Raw genomic sequence first — 14,326 nt, 5'->3', positions numbered from 1 at the left:
ACCCGCCTCCCCGGCGGCCGGGCAGCCCCGCTGCTTCTGCTCCCGAGGCGCCTTCTCCTCCTGGGTTTGATGCTCGGTGGGGAAGACAAAGAGAGACGCGGATGCTGCCGAGACTGCTCCTTCCATCCAGGCATTTTGAGGAGCTTTTTTATTCCTGGGCAAACTCTTTGAACATCGCAAAAGGTTGTCTAGATTAATAGTAGTTCAAAACACACCATCTGGCAGTGACTGCTTCTGTGGGCTGTGTTTTCTATCAGTCTGCTGTTGGTCCCAGAGGAGGTGTTTTACTAATCTAGAAAGTGGCAGGAATTTTGCCCACCACCCATCATCTGCAACTGATAGTACGATGCTGGCACTGTTCCTTACCTGCTGTGGGTAGAACTGTTTTCCTTGTATGCATTCTTCCCTCCTCCAGCAGTGCACAGCAAGTTTAGCACATGCTTTTCCTCAGACAGAATCACTGCCATCCAACAGGATGGTAAAAAACAAAGCCTGGATCCCATCTCCAACCACCGAGATTTTGCAGGCAGCTCAATCATGCTCCCAGTATAACCAGTGGCTCAGCCTGACCTACTTTTTGGAATTGGTGCCATAAGCTTGCTTCTATCACCACAGTGAGCCCAGGTGCCCATGGCAGATTGTGAGTCATGCACATGGAGCAGGGGTGTCTGGTAGCTGTAATGTGAGGGCACATAGCTATAGAAGCAACCTGGAGTTCTCACTGCTTTGTGCATCCGTAGACAGGTATCATCCAATGCATCTGTGGCTATTGGATCCTCACTTTGGGGGAATGGGGGTGGCCTTGACTCTTCATGGTACAGAGTCAGCAAGGATAATTTTCCTTCTCAACCTTCCTCTGAGCCATGAATGGGGATGGAGATGTGGATGCTTTGCATCATGACAGCCTCTTTCAAATATTCTACTGGTGACCCCTGTCTAGCTTGAAGAGACAGAGACAAAAAGGGGCTGAACTCTAAAGCAGCCTGGCTAATGCATTAATTTTGTCACAGTGTTTGTGCAGCTCTCTAACCATGGTAGGCCAGATTCTGAAGGCCCTTCTCAGATTTTTACTGATGTTTGATCAGATAAAAGCCCTGACTGTCCATCTTCCCGTTGGTTCCCTCTCTGCTCTAAGCCCCTGCATGAGGGAAATTAGCATCAACAGATCTTGAGATATGGCTGAGGCTGACTCAAGCTAATCCCATTTGGAGGAAGTAGATGCTGAGTAAGGACTTCTGGATCTGGTCAGAGAGCTTTGAGAGAGTCTGGGTCAGGAGAAAATCACTCCTATGGGGTGCAGTTACAGCCACAGAATTGTCACTGGGAGCAAAGGGAAGGACAAAAAGTGCTGGATCGGTGGGTAAAGGTGTCAGAGGAGGGGTGCACGATGGCCTTTCCCTCCTGTCTGGCAGCTGGACAGGCTGCCACAGATCTGTGCTCCTGCCTGCTCTGCTCTGAGTGCCGCTGAAAGGAGCAGCAGCGATAGTAGGTTTGGAACCAAAGGATCAGTTTATCGGCAGAATGGCTTTGTATAGCTCAATTGTCTCACACCTTATCTCTGAGAGTTAGAAGGAAACACAATCTGCAGTTTACTTGTCGTGGGGATGAAACTGGGTGGATTGTTCTGAGGCAGTGGGAGAACCAGGGCACACGAGTGGCTCAGAGGATGGCACCGTTACCAGGATACCCCCTCCTCTGCATGTGACTTGGAAATATCCTGCCACAGAGCAAATCCTCTTAACAAACAAACAATTGCAGGGGCAGTTCAGCTGTCTCTCGGCTGTGCTTTAGCACTGGGAACACTACAATAGCATGGATAATAGGAGCTAATGAGAAACACACGAGTGCTCCACTTGGCTTCACTGAAGGAGAATGCCTGGCCAGCAGCTCTCTGTAGACTGAGATAATTCTGCCCTATCTGTGTGTGCTTTCAAAGGGCACATGACAGCGAGTGGATGTACTTCTATAGCTGAGATGGTCAGCAAGGGGAGGAGGCAGGAGTTTGCTTGGAAAGAGTGGACTCTTCTGTCAGTCTTCACCCTCTGGTCTTAATGCAACCCTAGGAGAGACCAGCACCTAACTGCTGAGATGAGCACGCAAGACCTGGGAGATACCAATCTACAAGAGTGTCCCCACCTTTCCTTTCATCTCTGCTGCAGTGTCAAGGGCACTGGTAAACTTTACATAGAGATAGATCAAGTCATGAGCTTGTTTGGTACAACAGAGTGGGAACTGTGGGGTGTCTCACAACGACCACAAGCTGTGGGTTTAAGACTTGGAAATCCCATCCCAGTGGATATTTTAGCATCTCCCAGAAGGATGTTATCTTGTTTCTAAACTGAATGCAGGGTACATGGTGCTGCCAACTGCATCTAGCTGGATGCAGCATGACTGAGTCAATTTTACCAAAAATTCCTCCTTTCATGAGAAATGGGAAAAATGGAAAGCAACAGAGATCCTTTCACTATTCACTCAAATTCTGTGCTATAAGCACATCTCCCTGTTGTCACCCAAGTGCCCAGGAATGGGAACGTTCCCAGTTCCTAGTCTTTCAGGCAAGTAAGGAGAGCTCAGATCGGTGCCAGCACAGAAGAACAACTGTACTGGATCAGAGCACAGGTCTCTTTCCCCTGGGATCCTCAATTAGCAGTGGTTAATGCAGGATGTCTATCGAGGAGGATAACAACAGGGGGTCAGTGTGTTGTTGAATATTCTCCTTACCATCAGCCATCTGTAGTTCAGGAATTTCCTGAGATGTGGATCTCTGCATTTGATAGTCTTTACAAGTTTTTCCTAAACCCTTTTTTCAGCCTGAGAAAATTTTGGGTATCCACAGCAACTTATGGCACTGTTCAGCTGTGTGAAGAAATATTTACTTTGTTCTGAATCTGTCACTCACTGTTTTCATTTGATGCTTTTGTAGCTTAAATATTGTAAGAGGCAGCAGGCAGTCATTCCTCATTCATTTTCTCTAAGCCACTCTCGGATAAACTTCTGCTGTGTCCCCTCTCAGGTTTCTGTTTCCCAAATTGAAGAGTCTTGGACTTGTACAGAAACCATTTCAGCCCTTAGTTCATCCTTAAGCAAGTCCCTGCCTCTCCTCTAGTCCTTGCTGTAGCTTCTACTGCACTGGGACAGCAGCCATGGGGCTGCAGCTGCATCCTGGAGCTACCTGGGGGAGTACACTGGATTTGTGATTTTGCTCTGGCTCCCAGCACTCACTTGGCTTTTCTTGAATGCACTTGAGCCTTGGGCTGATGCTTTCACTGAACACTCCTGCCTTGCTCTTGCTATCACTTAGACCCCGTGACTCAGTTTCCCATTAGTAGGCTGGGGAGGGGATAATCATTTCTTGCCCCTTATGAATTCTCACTGGCAGTCACGGTCAGGGATTTCCAAGGCCTCGTTTCCATGTTGTCCATCCCTACAGGGTCTGTGGCCTGTGCAGCGCTGGGCTGGGAGTTTGGGCTTCTGTCTATGGCTGGGGAAGGTTGTGGCTTCCTCCCTGACACGGCTGAAGGGGCTGCCTTGCATTTGCACTGCCTGATGTGCCCCTGGCCTGTTCGTGCAGTGCTCAGTGCCACAGCACTCCCTGCAGAGCTGGATGGCCGCAGTCAGAGCTGGAGCCGCTGCCCTTTCCCTTGGAAAGCCGGTGGTGCCGGCAGTGTGACTGCAATTCCAATTGCCCCTGCCTGGGAGGGAGTGGGCGCACGCGCAGGCCTGCCCGCTCACGGGGCTGCTCTGATTTGTATGCTGGTCAAGCTGACTTCGAATGACAATCCTAATTATGTTTGCCTTGTGTATGATGAAGGTTACATTTGTGACTGATTTTGCTGGGCTGGAAGTGTAATTGATTAATTTAGTGCTTAAGAAGGGAAAGAGGATTAAGGCAGAGGTGAGGCTGTGCTGCCAGACACTGCATTGACTGCCTCATACTTTTACAGCTTCAGCTTTTGTTTGCCTGCAAACCAGCTTGTCTGAGCTCCCGAGCTGTTATTTCTGGTGGCTCTGAGCTTGTTGTCAGATCCCTCAAAGCCAAGCCTCCTGCTGGGAAGGGAGCTATAGCTCTGGAGAGATACATGCAAAGAGCTAGTGCAGATTTCATTCCATCGTATCTAGGGGCAAATGCACTTGCTGTTCGGACATGAGCAATTCATGTGGAAGCTCCATATCCCAAATACCTGTAAGCTCTTGACTTGGACAAAGCAGCAGACCTGGAGAAGGTCCATCTGTCCATGACAGTGCAGTTTTGGGGAAGAAGTCCTCTTAATTATAACCATTAAGGGGATTTCTTCCTTGAAACTGCAGAGTACATGGAGATGGGGAGATACAAGATAAACACAGCATCAGTTGGGCTGTAGTCTTAGGGACTTCCTGCAGCATCAGTGCTGGTGGAAGCTGCTGCATGCAGACAGTCACTGCTGAGGCTCTGCATTTGATGGAGAAGTAGTAGCAATTGCCCATGTAACATTCATTAGGTCTTAAACCTTTGCTTCTAGCAACTGAGGCTCTCTTTGCAGCCCACGAGGCCCTTGGTGGTGTTCTGGGTCTGAGGGGTTTTCAAAAGGACAGAGTTCTGCTACATAATTATGGTCACTGGCCTGCTCATTATCAGGCAAATTAATCAAGTTCTTGCAGTTCTTGCCCATAAAAGCAGATTTGTTGGGCTGTATATTGCCTGCACAGAGAATATCAACAACCTGTGATCTTGAGGTCACGGTGAGATTGGACAGCATTGCTGTGAGCAGAGGGAAGGTCACCACTCCGCTCCAGTGACGCATGGCATTACCTTGACTTCTTAAGCACAGGGGAATTCTGAGCTTCCGCTGCATTCATCGTGAGTCAATTAGGAAGCTGAGATGCATGGAGGATTTCTGTTACCTCCATTGGGGGAGCATGCTGCACCCATTTCATTTAGATTAATTTTATCTTGATTAAATTAAGGTGGGCTGTGAAGGTACTGTGAGGTTTGGACTCACAACCTTGTGCTGAACTGCTGCAGTGGCTGTTGTGCCTGGCAGAATGGCTGGGCAGGCAGCTCTGAAAGCATCACCAGAGATACTCCTCACTGCTCTGGAAGCAGTGGGGCTGGCCAGACTCTCCTGTCCCAATCAGGAAGTGAATTACACACCTGCATTGTGGGGTATCTCTTCCAGCCCTGTGGGGGCCTTCAGAGGGAGGTGGTGGGAAGCTCCGGCTCATCTCACATCCTGCCCCAGGCTCACACTTCCCCTCTCCTTCCTTCCACCTTTTGCACCTCTCCCCTGCCTCCTGGGCCTGTGTGTGGTTTCCAGACACCTTTTCTGTCCTTCCCAGCCCTCTGCTTTCCCCTAGCAGAGACACATGACCCTCGGGAAGCCCTCCAGAGAAAGGAAGAAGAGAGGCACTGGGACCAGCAGGAGGTCTTTCAAGGCAGCAGCACAAGGTCCCCTTTGTAACACCTTGTGCTTTTGATCAGCCTGTAAAGGGGAGCAGTAAAGAAATAGCAGAGCAATGCAGTTAGTGAAGCAAATGCTGGCAAGTGACACCTCCAGGGGGAGCCTGTGGTCCCAAGGGGCTGCTTTTCTGTTCAGCCACCTGCCTCTGTTGGGAGCACAGAGATGGCTTTTGCCTGCGGATGTTTTCACAAGGCTGATGAGATGTGTAGGAGAAGGCCTTGAGACCTCTCCAGGCATTACCATACATTAGACCATTTAAGAAGCTGAGCTAAGACAGGAGAAACAGTGGAGGAAAGCCTTGCAAGGACTTAAAATGCTTGCCATGGGGCTCTGGCATTTCTGGCTTTTAAGAGGAAGAAATGTCTGATCTTATAATACATCCCTCTGGAATCCCTTTTTATTTTTATGTCTCATAAAAATATTTCTGAAGAGCTTTTAGAAAACCTGGCTTAGAAGTGCCCCAGTTTAAAACTATGGGCTGGAGTTATGGTTTCATAAAAGAATTAAATAATCTTAAGTCCATGCATGAGAGGCTGAAGGCAGCACCTGGTGCTGCTAAGCTTCTTTTGGAATTTGAAACTACTAAATGCATAGATTATAGTGGCTCTAAGCATCTTAGCAAGCAGTTCTAAACAGCTGAGAGCAACCACAGGCTCCAGGGGAGTGTATGGACCAGGCACTGGAGGCCAGGCTGTGGAGTCTGACCTGAGTAGACACAGGGCATGGAAGCACTGGTGGCTGGTTTGGGTGGTGGCTGCATGGGAAGCTCAGTGCTCTCCCCATCACTGGCTCTGGCAGAGGGAGGCGAGTCCAGCCAGCAGATGACACATTAGATGTCCTCCTGCTGAGAAGGATGGCACCACTGACTAAGACTTTCATGTTCTCCAAAGACCTCAGCACTTTTTAAAATGTGTTTACAGTTAATGGGAGGCCTGGAAAAGCAACCAACCGTTTTTATTTCTTTTATGTTTGAATATTTTTTCTCCATTTACATCCAAAGATAAAAAGACATCTCTTGTCTAAAAAACCCCAAATGTTTGAAGAGTACAAGAAGCAGAGCTGGAGTGGGAATTGAAGCATAAAAGCCTTCTTTGAGCATTTCCTTCTCTGCCCAGGAACCTTTCAGAGCCAGGTTGTTACACACCAGTGACCCAGCATTTAGATTTAGATGGCTGATCAGAAGCAAGTCTCCAAGTCTGTCAGTGAGAGCCCGGTGTTGAAGGGGCTTCTCTGGCTGTTCTGTACTTCTCAGCCTCTGGACACTGGACCGGAGCTGTCCCCAGGATCTAGCATGAGTCTCTCCCCAGGTTGTGCCCAGGTCACCAGTGTCACCCACTCCAGCCTTTACAAGGTAAGAGCCACTGAGCCAAACTGACCTATTGCCCTGTTTACACCATGGATGAATTTGGATTTTACAGTGCAGGCATCTGAATTATGTTTTGTCTGTCACCTATGACACCCTGAAGGATTCACTCTGTGGGGTTTGACCTAGGTGATCCCTAGACCCACTGCAGTCTGCAGGGCAGTGCCATGAGCAGACAGACAGGAAAGGGTAGTGCTGCTGTTTGTTTGAAAAGCAAACAGGCTTTTCCTTGGAGACTTGTCTGTGTCATTAATACCTGGCATCACTGATCTGCTCAGCACAAAAGCTCTTTTGGGCTTTTCCAGGCTCAGGTTTGGTTTGGATAACACCCATGTGTGCCACTTCTTGCCCTGTGCACAGAGCTTGCTGCTCGCCTCAGTGCCACCCTGCACATGCTGTCCCTCGCGCCGTGCCACGGATGGAGCCGTTCCAGGCAGGCTGTCAGAGCCTGTGATCTTCAGCAGATGCATTAACTGTGTTAACCTTTGAAGTAAAGTGAATTTCTAATGTCAGAACAGCAAAGGCCAACATACAACCTTCCACCTTCCCATACGTTATTTTGGTCCCCATAGAAAATGCTTTGGCTTTTCCTGTGCTTACTACAGCAGTTTTGTGTGGCTTAGCTCATGTTTGCCTCATCATGTCAGTCCACACAGTTCATTTGTAAAGAATTTCATCCACACCTTAAAGAAATTGAGGAAGATGAGGCTGGGAAAGCTCTGGGGTGCAGGTCCTGCCTCAGTGATTGCAGGCAGCAGTGCTGAAAAGGAGGAAAACCAGGAGGAAGAGCAAGCTGCTTTAGAGGAGCTACCTTGTGACAAATGCTTTAAGAGCAGTGACTAAGTGCTTCCCTCCTTTGCACCATCACCCCACAGGGCAAAGGAAAGGTGCTGGGGTGTCACTCCCCAGAACTGGCTTGAACCCAGGGTTCCTGGCCCTCGGTGTCTCTCTCCACACTCCGGCTATCAGGTGCTATTTATTAACCTGGAGGCTGATGACCCAGGTGCAGCCTCACAGTGAAACAGGACAAGCCCTCCCAGGGAGGATTTATGCCCTCTTTTTGATGCAGTTTGGGCTAAATATAGGGCTACTCTGTAAACCAGGTATTTTCGAGGCCGAGGCAGTGAGCGTGATCTTGGTGAGGAGTAGCAGGTCGTGTCCAGGAGGCTGGGGCATGGATGCCACAGCCCTTGCCGAGTTATCCAGCTTCCCTGCAGCACGGGCGGCGCTTTGGCTGGACAGGACGGGATGTGAGGGGGTGCAGGGGGGGCACCCCTTGGAGAGGAAACCCCCGTGGGATGATGCTGCTGGCAACGCATTCCCCATGGCAGCAGCCCCCCCTTGGCCAAGTGGCAGCCCCCCGTGCGGCCCGCCCAGCCCGGGCTCCCCTTGAACCGCCTCCCGTCTGTGCCATCTAGTGCCCAGCACAAGAACTGGGACTGACCCAGCCTCTCACCCACAGGGGAACAGCCCGGCTGCTCTGGAGAAGAGGCTCTCCTCTCCCTGGGCCAGTCGCCAAGCCCTGGGCCAGGCAGGGATGTGCTGGGAGGACCCCTGAGATGCCGCACCGCCTGCATGGAAAATCCCACTTAGCTCCAGGTAGGATCGCAGCGCGCAGGTGTGTCCGTGGGGCGGATGGAGTGAGTGGCTCTGCTCGGAGGCTGGAGGTGAGATGAGGCTGGGCGAGACCTCGCTGCCAGAGGCTCCAGGTAGGGAGAGGAAGGCTTGAATCTCTTGGGAATCCTGCCTGTGCTTTTCAGGCTTTGTGTTCCTGTGGCATGCTCTAACGCTGCACACGTGTTTTAAGGGGTGAAAATAATGACCTCTGACTGGAATTCTCCTATTTGGACAGATTTCAGTGCTGTTCCAAGGGAGCTGCAGTTAGCTGTACTTGAGTGAACACCCTAGACTGAAAACACTTTGTTTTTCAGTGTGCATAATCTTTGTTATGTCATTTCTTAGGTAAGTTCTTTGTACTAAGTTATTACATATTTTTAAAAAGTTTCCATAGCTGTAGCTTGATTTGCCAGCTTTGATTCTTAACTCTGCCTCTGTCCTCTTTATCCTTTTCAAAGGAATACTTTTCCTTTTTACAGACCCAGTTTCATTTATAAGCTCTAAATAAGAGCCAATGAATCAGGAGCTAACAAATTCTTGCTTCCTTCTTGCTCCATTTTTTCCCCAAATCTTTGTAAGAGATTTAATGGTGGTATAAGAAGCTTCCAACTCAAACCCATCAATATATATCTATCATTTATATTGATTTATCACAGCCAGGAATTATATATTTTTCTATATTGAATTCCATCAGCTATTATTTGCCCTGTTTCACAGATGTTTTCAAGTTTTCTACAACTGAAATTTTCCTGATGCCTTTTGCTAGCTCCATATGTTATCCTTACTATTTCATTACTGGGCCACAAATAAATATATTGAACATGCTGCCTCTGGCATCCATAGGACACCCCGCTCAGCTTTTTCCACATGAAGTTTTGATCATTCATTCTTCACTTGTAACTTGTAGTGGATTAAAAATGATCACCTGATAGCTGCTTCCCAGGGTTTGGATAACCTTTAGGGAGTTAGCAGTAAAACTATTCAAGGAGCAGATGAGCATGTCCTTGTTCCTGGGATCACATCCAGTGTCTGTGAGCTCTGCTCCTCTTCGCTTGTGAACTTGATCTGTGCGTTTGCCTCTCCAGGATATATTGCACAGGCACATCATGCTGTTTCTGAAACAGAGAATTTCCTACTGATTTTTTTTTTCCCTTGGTACTTAAGTAAGGCTGATTGCTTAGGAAGTCTTGGTAGCCCTTTCAAATATGAAAAGGTAGCAGTGCCCCTTGGCATCTGATAGGTAACTGACTGTAGTGAAAGCCCGGTGGTTTTGGAGCTGGCATGATTAGAGCTCTCCTGGGTCTGCTATTGATCTTGGCCTGTTCCTGCATTTGAAGGGGCTGATCTTTGAAACTAGGCTCCAGGAAGTAGTTTAAGGATGTGTTTGCATCCTGCTGAGCACTGAAACCGTGAGGATTTCAGTGGGAAGGAAACTCATCTTGAAAGAGATGCAGTCTTTATCTGCTTTCCCTAATTAGTGCTCCATCTTCCTGGAGGTGATATTTTCCACAGCATCCCCTTGCAGCAGGAAGCCAGTGCTGGGGTTAAGTCCCCACTTGCCCAAAGCTTACCTGGTCCTGTGTCCTGAGAGCTCTGTTTCTAAGGTGCCTGAGCTCAGGGTAGGTGTTTGCTGTGCTGTCCCCACACAGCTGTTTGCACACCTGTGGTGGCCCTTCTGCCAAGACCAAGTGTTGCAGAGGCACAGCTGGCTCCCAGCTCCTCACAGGTCTGTAAACTCTTTTATTGCTGTCCCTCAGTTCTTTGGAACTCATAGTTTCTACCGCTTCACACCTTCCCCTGTGTAATCCACTCCCAGGTCTGTTGTGTGCCACAGTCAGGCTTTAAAATGTTTGTGTGAGGTGGGTGCCAGCAAGAGTCCATTCTGTGGTTTGTTCCCAGAGCTGCTTAATTAACGGGGAAGCCCAAAATCTCTATTTTGCATGAAAGCAAATGGAGGCTCAGGCAGGCAATGTGATTTACTGCAATCATTTAGCAACCGAAACAGGAGAAAACCCCCTTTCACTCCCTGCACCTCAGTGCTGTAACCCCAGGGCCACATAGATCCCTTACCCCAACCCCTGCAGCAGAGTCAGGGTGGGTGCCCAGGTATAACTGGGGAGGTTTGGTGCAGGGGCCCCCCCATCCCGTGTGCTGAGGAGGTGCTTGGCCTTACCTGCATCATCTCTTGTGGCATGACAGGGCTGTGCCTGGGTGTCACAGGGGCCAAGGCCTGGCTCAACTGAGCCCAGCTCAGACCAGCACAGGAAAGGCTTGTGGACAGCTGTATCCCCAAATGTCCATCCCAGCTTTAATTACACTGACACTGCTGCCTGCGTGTAATTAGCAGTTGAGAAAATCTGAGTGTGATTTTAATAAGCTGGGGGTAATGCAATTTGTCTTTTCTATAAGAAATGCTTTGCAAATAAAAGCTGTAATTAAAAAGTTCATGCACAGGGCAAACAGCAACTGTGCTGTTGGTGTGTGACTGCTCAGTGTGCAGCGTGTTGGGCACATGGCCTGACCTGGCACAGGGGTCCCCCTTTGGGGCAGTCTTCCTCATGGGGTTCCCAAGAGACCAGCATGTAAAAACTGCAGGATTTGGCTCAGTTGTGGCTTTTACAAAAGGTTCCTCTCCATCTTCACAGATCTCCGTGGATATACTGTTGTTTTTTGATAAGAATAAGTCTCCTGGGTGTCATCCTCCCCATTGCTTTTCATTCCTGTCACCATTGTGTTTCTGTGTTCTCACCCAGAAGCCCAAATTAGCTCAAGGCTGGTGGGATCTCTGTGGCAGAGGCCAGCAAGGAAGCCAGGGTGGCATGGGGGGAGTCAGGAAGCCTTTTCAAGAGCAGCCAGCATTTCTGGTAGCCTCAGATCTGGTCAGACCAGGCCCTGGACTCTGCCTCTCTTTCCTGCTCCTTCCTGCTCTCTTAAAAAAAAAATCCATATCTATAAAAAGATAATCTCTTTTATCTAGTCTTCTGTCTCTGCACAATTCTGCCCTGCCCTGCTGGAGTTCAAGTTCATTTCTGGCTGTGGGAGCTCTCATGGGGGAGCAGCCCTGTTAAACCCCAAGGTCTGTTTCCCCCAAACCCCCATAACACACCAGGCTGATCTCACCACAAATTGTTCCTCTTCCTCAATGCTATGGGCCGACTGTGAGGGGACAAGGTGGGCACAGCAGCTGTCAGAAAATGGTTATACCCACAGCATCAGAGGGCCAGAGTTGTTGGCTGCTGTGGGGAGGGGGGAGAGTGGGAGCATTGCTCCAGCCTGTGGCAAGCCCTTTTGCCTCCATCTGCAGGGGAAGGTGAGAGCTTTTCCCAGGGAAGGCCAATCTACCCCCTGCAAAGGTCCATTTGTGCCTGATGGCATTGGTTGCCATGGCTCTCAAAATTTAGGGGGTGTCTGTGTTTGTAGTAGCCCTCCTCTTGACCTGTGGGAGACACCTTGATCCTTGAGAGTGCAGAGCCAGAGGTATCCCATGCATTGCCATTTCTCCCTGGGAAGGTCAGGGGTCAAGGGGCTCAGGTCAATAAAGGGGGTTAAAGCAGCTTTGTGCTGTGCCCTGCAGGTGTGACTGGCCCACTCTGCCTGCTAATTGCAGCCCTGGCATATTGGGCAAACAAACAAAGCCTTCCCCAGAGATCAGGTTGAAATGTGGCAAAGACATCTGTGGCTCCCAGTGGCAGCGGAAATGGGAGCAGGTGTGGGCTCAGCAGATGGGAAAGCACCGGCATCTGCCCCATCCCAGCATGGAGAGGCTGTGATGTAAAGGCTGAGCAGCCCCTGTGCGTGGGATGGAGGGGCAGAGCTCCTGTGCAGGCCTGGTTGCTGTGCAGTGCAGCTTGTGTGCTCCTCCCAAAGCCAAGTGTGTGTTCCCAGAACTGTGCTGCTACAGTCTCTGCCTCCAGCCCAGCTGGCCCCCCTCACACTTTCCTACACAGGTTCCAAGTGCTTTGAGGCAGAGGTTTGTGATTCTGATCTCTCATAAGCAAGTGGCCATTTCTGGTGCCTTTTGCAGCACCTCAACTAACGAGCCCTGAAGGAGACTGGGCCAGGGGGGAGATGAACCAGACAGGGACTCTTTTTTCTGATCTGTACTTCAGATGTGAGTTCTGTTCTCTTGGTAGCATGAGGCATCTCTGAGGCCAGAAGACTTGTTGGTGTTTTAGCACTTACCCTTTCCTCATTCCTGTGTTATGCTCTGCCCAGAGGAGGAGATGCCTCAAGCACCAAACCTGCCAGATTTCTGCATTCAGGTGCAGAGGCCAGTCAAGACAGGCTCCTGTCTCTGGGGTCTTCTTTTGTATGAATTTTGTGACTGCCCGTCTGGAAAGCACAGAGTCACCCAGTGATTTCAGGGTATAGCCTCAGGCTGGTGGAAGCTGAACATACTCAGCTGCTTTGCTGTGGTGGGCTGTGACAGGAGCCTGTCCCATTGTACAATGGTGCCCATCCCACGTGTGGGCCATGGCTCGTTGTTTGCACTAAGATTGGATCTGTGGTGTGTGTTTTCTCTTCTAAGGTCAAAACCAATGGGTTGCAAATGGCCACACAGACATGAAGTGGATTGCCCAAGCCTTAGTTGGACTACATGTGAGCCTGAAGCAATAGGGCAATATTGGAGCTGCAGTGAATGACTTCTTTAGAAAGAAAAATTCATTTATTTCCTGAGGCCGTTGTTCTGGGGAGCAAACCCAGAGAGTATGAAGTGCTGAGAGCCCCTGGAATAAGAGTTATAAATCCAGATTCTCTCTTAAGGTATGAGCTGTTTTGCATGGTGTGCACCTTTCCTGTGTAGTGCTATATGAACTATTCGTATGGCTGCTGAGCACCCTCCTCACCTGCCCACAGCAGAGAAAAGGGTCCCAGTGTAAAGGTCCATGAAACTCTTGTTTCTGGGTGTTCGTCCCAGAGATAGGTTTGCCCTCTGAGGTCAGACACTAGCGTAGCCAGAATGTACATAGCCCCTGCCCACTCAGTGCCAATTAGAGCTTTATCCACAGCCTTCTCAGGGACTCGGTGGAATTTCTTCCCTCGCAGCACCTGAGCAGCCATCAGTGGCTCTTTGCTGGGTTGATTCCCACCACTCTGTGAGCTGAGTGGCCCTGCAATGCCAGCAGAAGGCACCCCCAGGGCTGGGTAAGCAGGTTGACTGTGGGGATAACAGATTTGGGGATGGCTGCACTGCTGCTCTGCCCTGTCCCTCTCTGAGAGGCTGCTACCCTGACCCTGCCATGGGGTAGGAGCTGCTGAGCGGTCCCATTGAAATCTTGCCATACTAAGGTAACCCGGGACAGATTCTGGCTTACCAGGATGTGCTGAATTTTATGCTGAGAGGTTTCATTTGTTGCTCTGAGAGCAGTAGAGCTGATCCTTCAGCAGAAACTGCTGAGAAAAGAACAAGAAGTTGTGGGGCTTCTTGAGAAGCACAGCTCTCATGAGGCAAAGTTTGGGTGGGCTGCACATGCAGATCTCTGTGGGTCAGTGTTCATACATGTCCAGGAATAACTTCTGAGCCTCACATCTCCAAGTCCCACTGATTCTTAAGCAGAATGGAAAGTGGACCTTGGCTCTTGCTGGGAAGGTCTGTGTTCTTCTGGTTGTAGGGCCTTCTTGCTTACGTTAGACTTTAACAGTAATTAGTTACCCAACAACTTTCAGTAATAAGGTGCAAGTTTTCCATTAAGTGGCAAACACTTTGAACCTCCCCCCAGCTCCTCTGCTGCAATCTAATCTGCTGTCATTTTTCACAAGGAGATGGAGGGTGCTACCTTCACGTTTTATTAATTTTCTGTTTGCAGTGGGGGAGAGACCAAAGCCGTGAGGACCACTGAACACAACATCCCATGGAGCTCCAGGCATGGTGCAGTAGATGTGTCAGCCTCTGCACTTGTCGCTTCCA

The 14,326-nt window shown here is 49.6% G+C and overlaps 1 protein-coding gene across 4 annotated transcripts in view; it reads left to right on the top strand.

The window, feature by feature from the left end:
* Positions 1 to 7,806: 7,806 nt before the first annotated feature.
* The window catches only part of GGT1 (gamma-glutamyltransferase 1), a 30,733-nt gene continuing 24,213 nt past the window's right edge, over positions 7,807 to 14,326 (top strand). For 2 of the 4 annotated variants that reach the window (XM_069031016.1, XM_069031018.1), the window contains exons 1-3: positions 7,886 to 7,939; positions 8,264 to 8,400; positions 8,654 to 8,763. In XM_069031016.1, the coding sequence (XP_068887117.1) occupies positions 8,750 to 8,763 (14 nt within the window). In that variant the 5' untranslated portion in view covers positions 7,886 to 7,939; positions 8,264 to 8,400; positions 8,654 to 8,749. Of the gene's footprint in view, positions 7,940 to 8,263; positions 8,401 to 8,653; positions 8,764 to 14,326 lie in introns of all 4 variants that reach the window. The other 2 variants (XM_069031017.1, XM_069031020.1) reach the window with 2 other exon arrangements.

The sequence above is a fragment of the Aphelocoma coerulescens genome, chromosome 15 (assembly GCF_041296385.1).
Source record: "Aphelocoma coerulescens isolate FSJ_1873_10779 chromosome 15, UR_Acoe_1.0, whole genome shotgun sequence".
Taxonomy (NCBI): Eukaryota; Metazoa; Chordata; class Aves; order Passeriformes; family Corvidae; genus Aphelocoma; species Aphelocoma coerulescens.
Note: the sequence above shows the minus strand (reverse complement) of the source record. Positions and strands in the feature narration are given on the sequence as shown.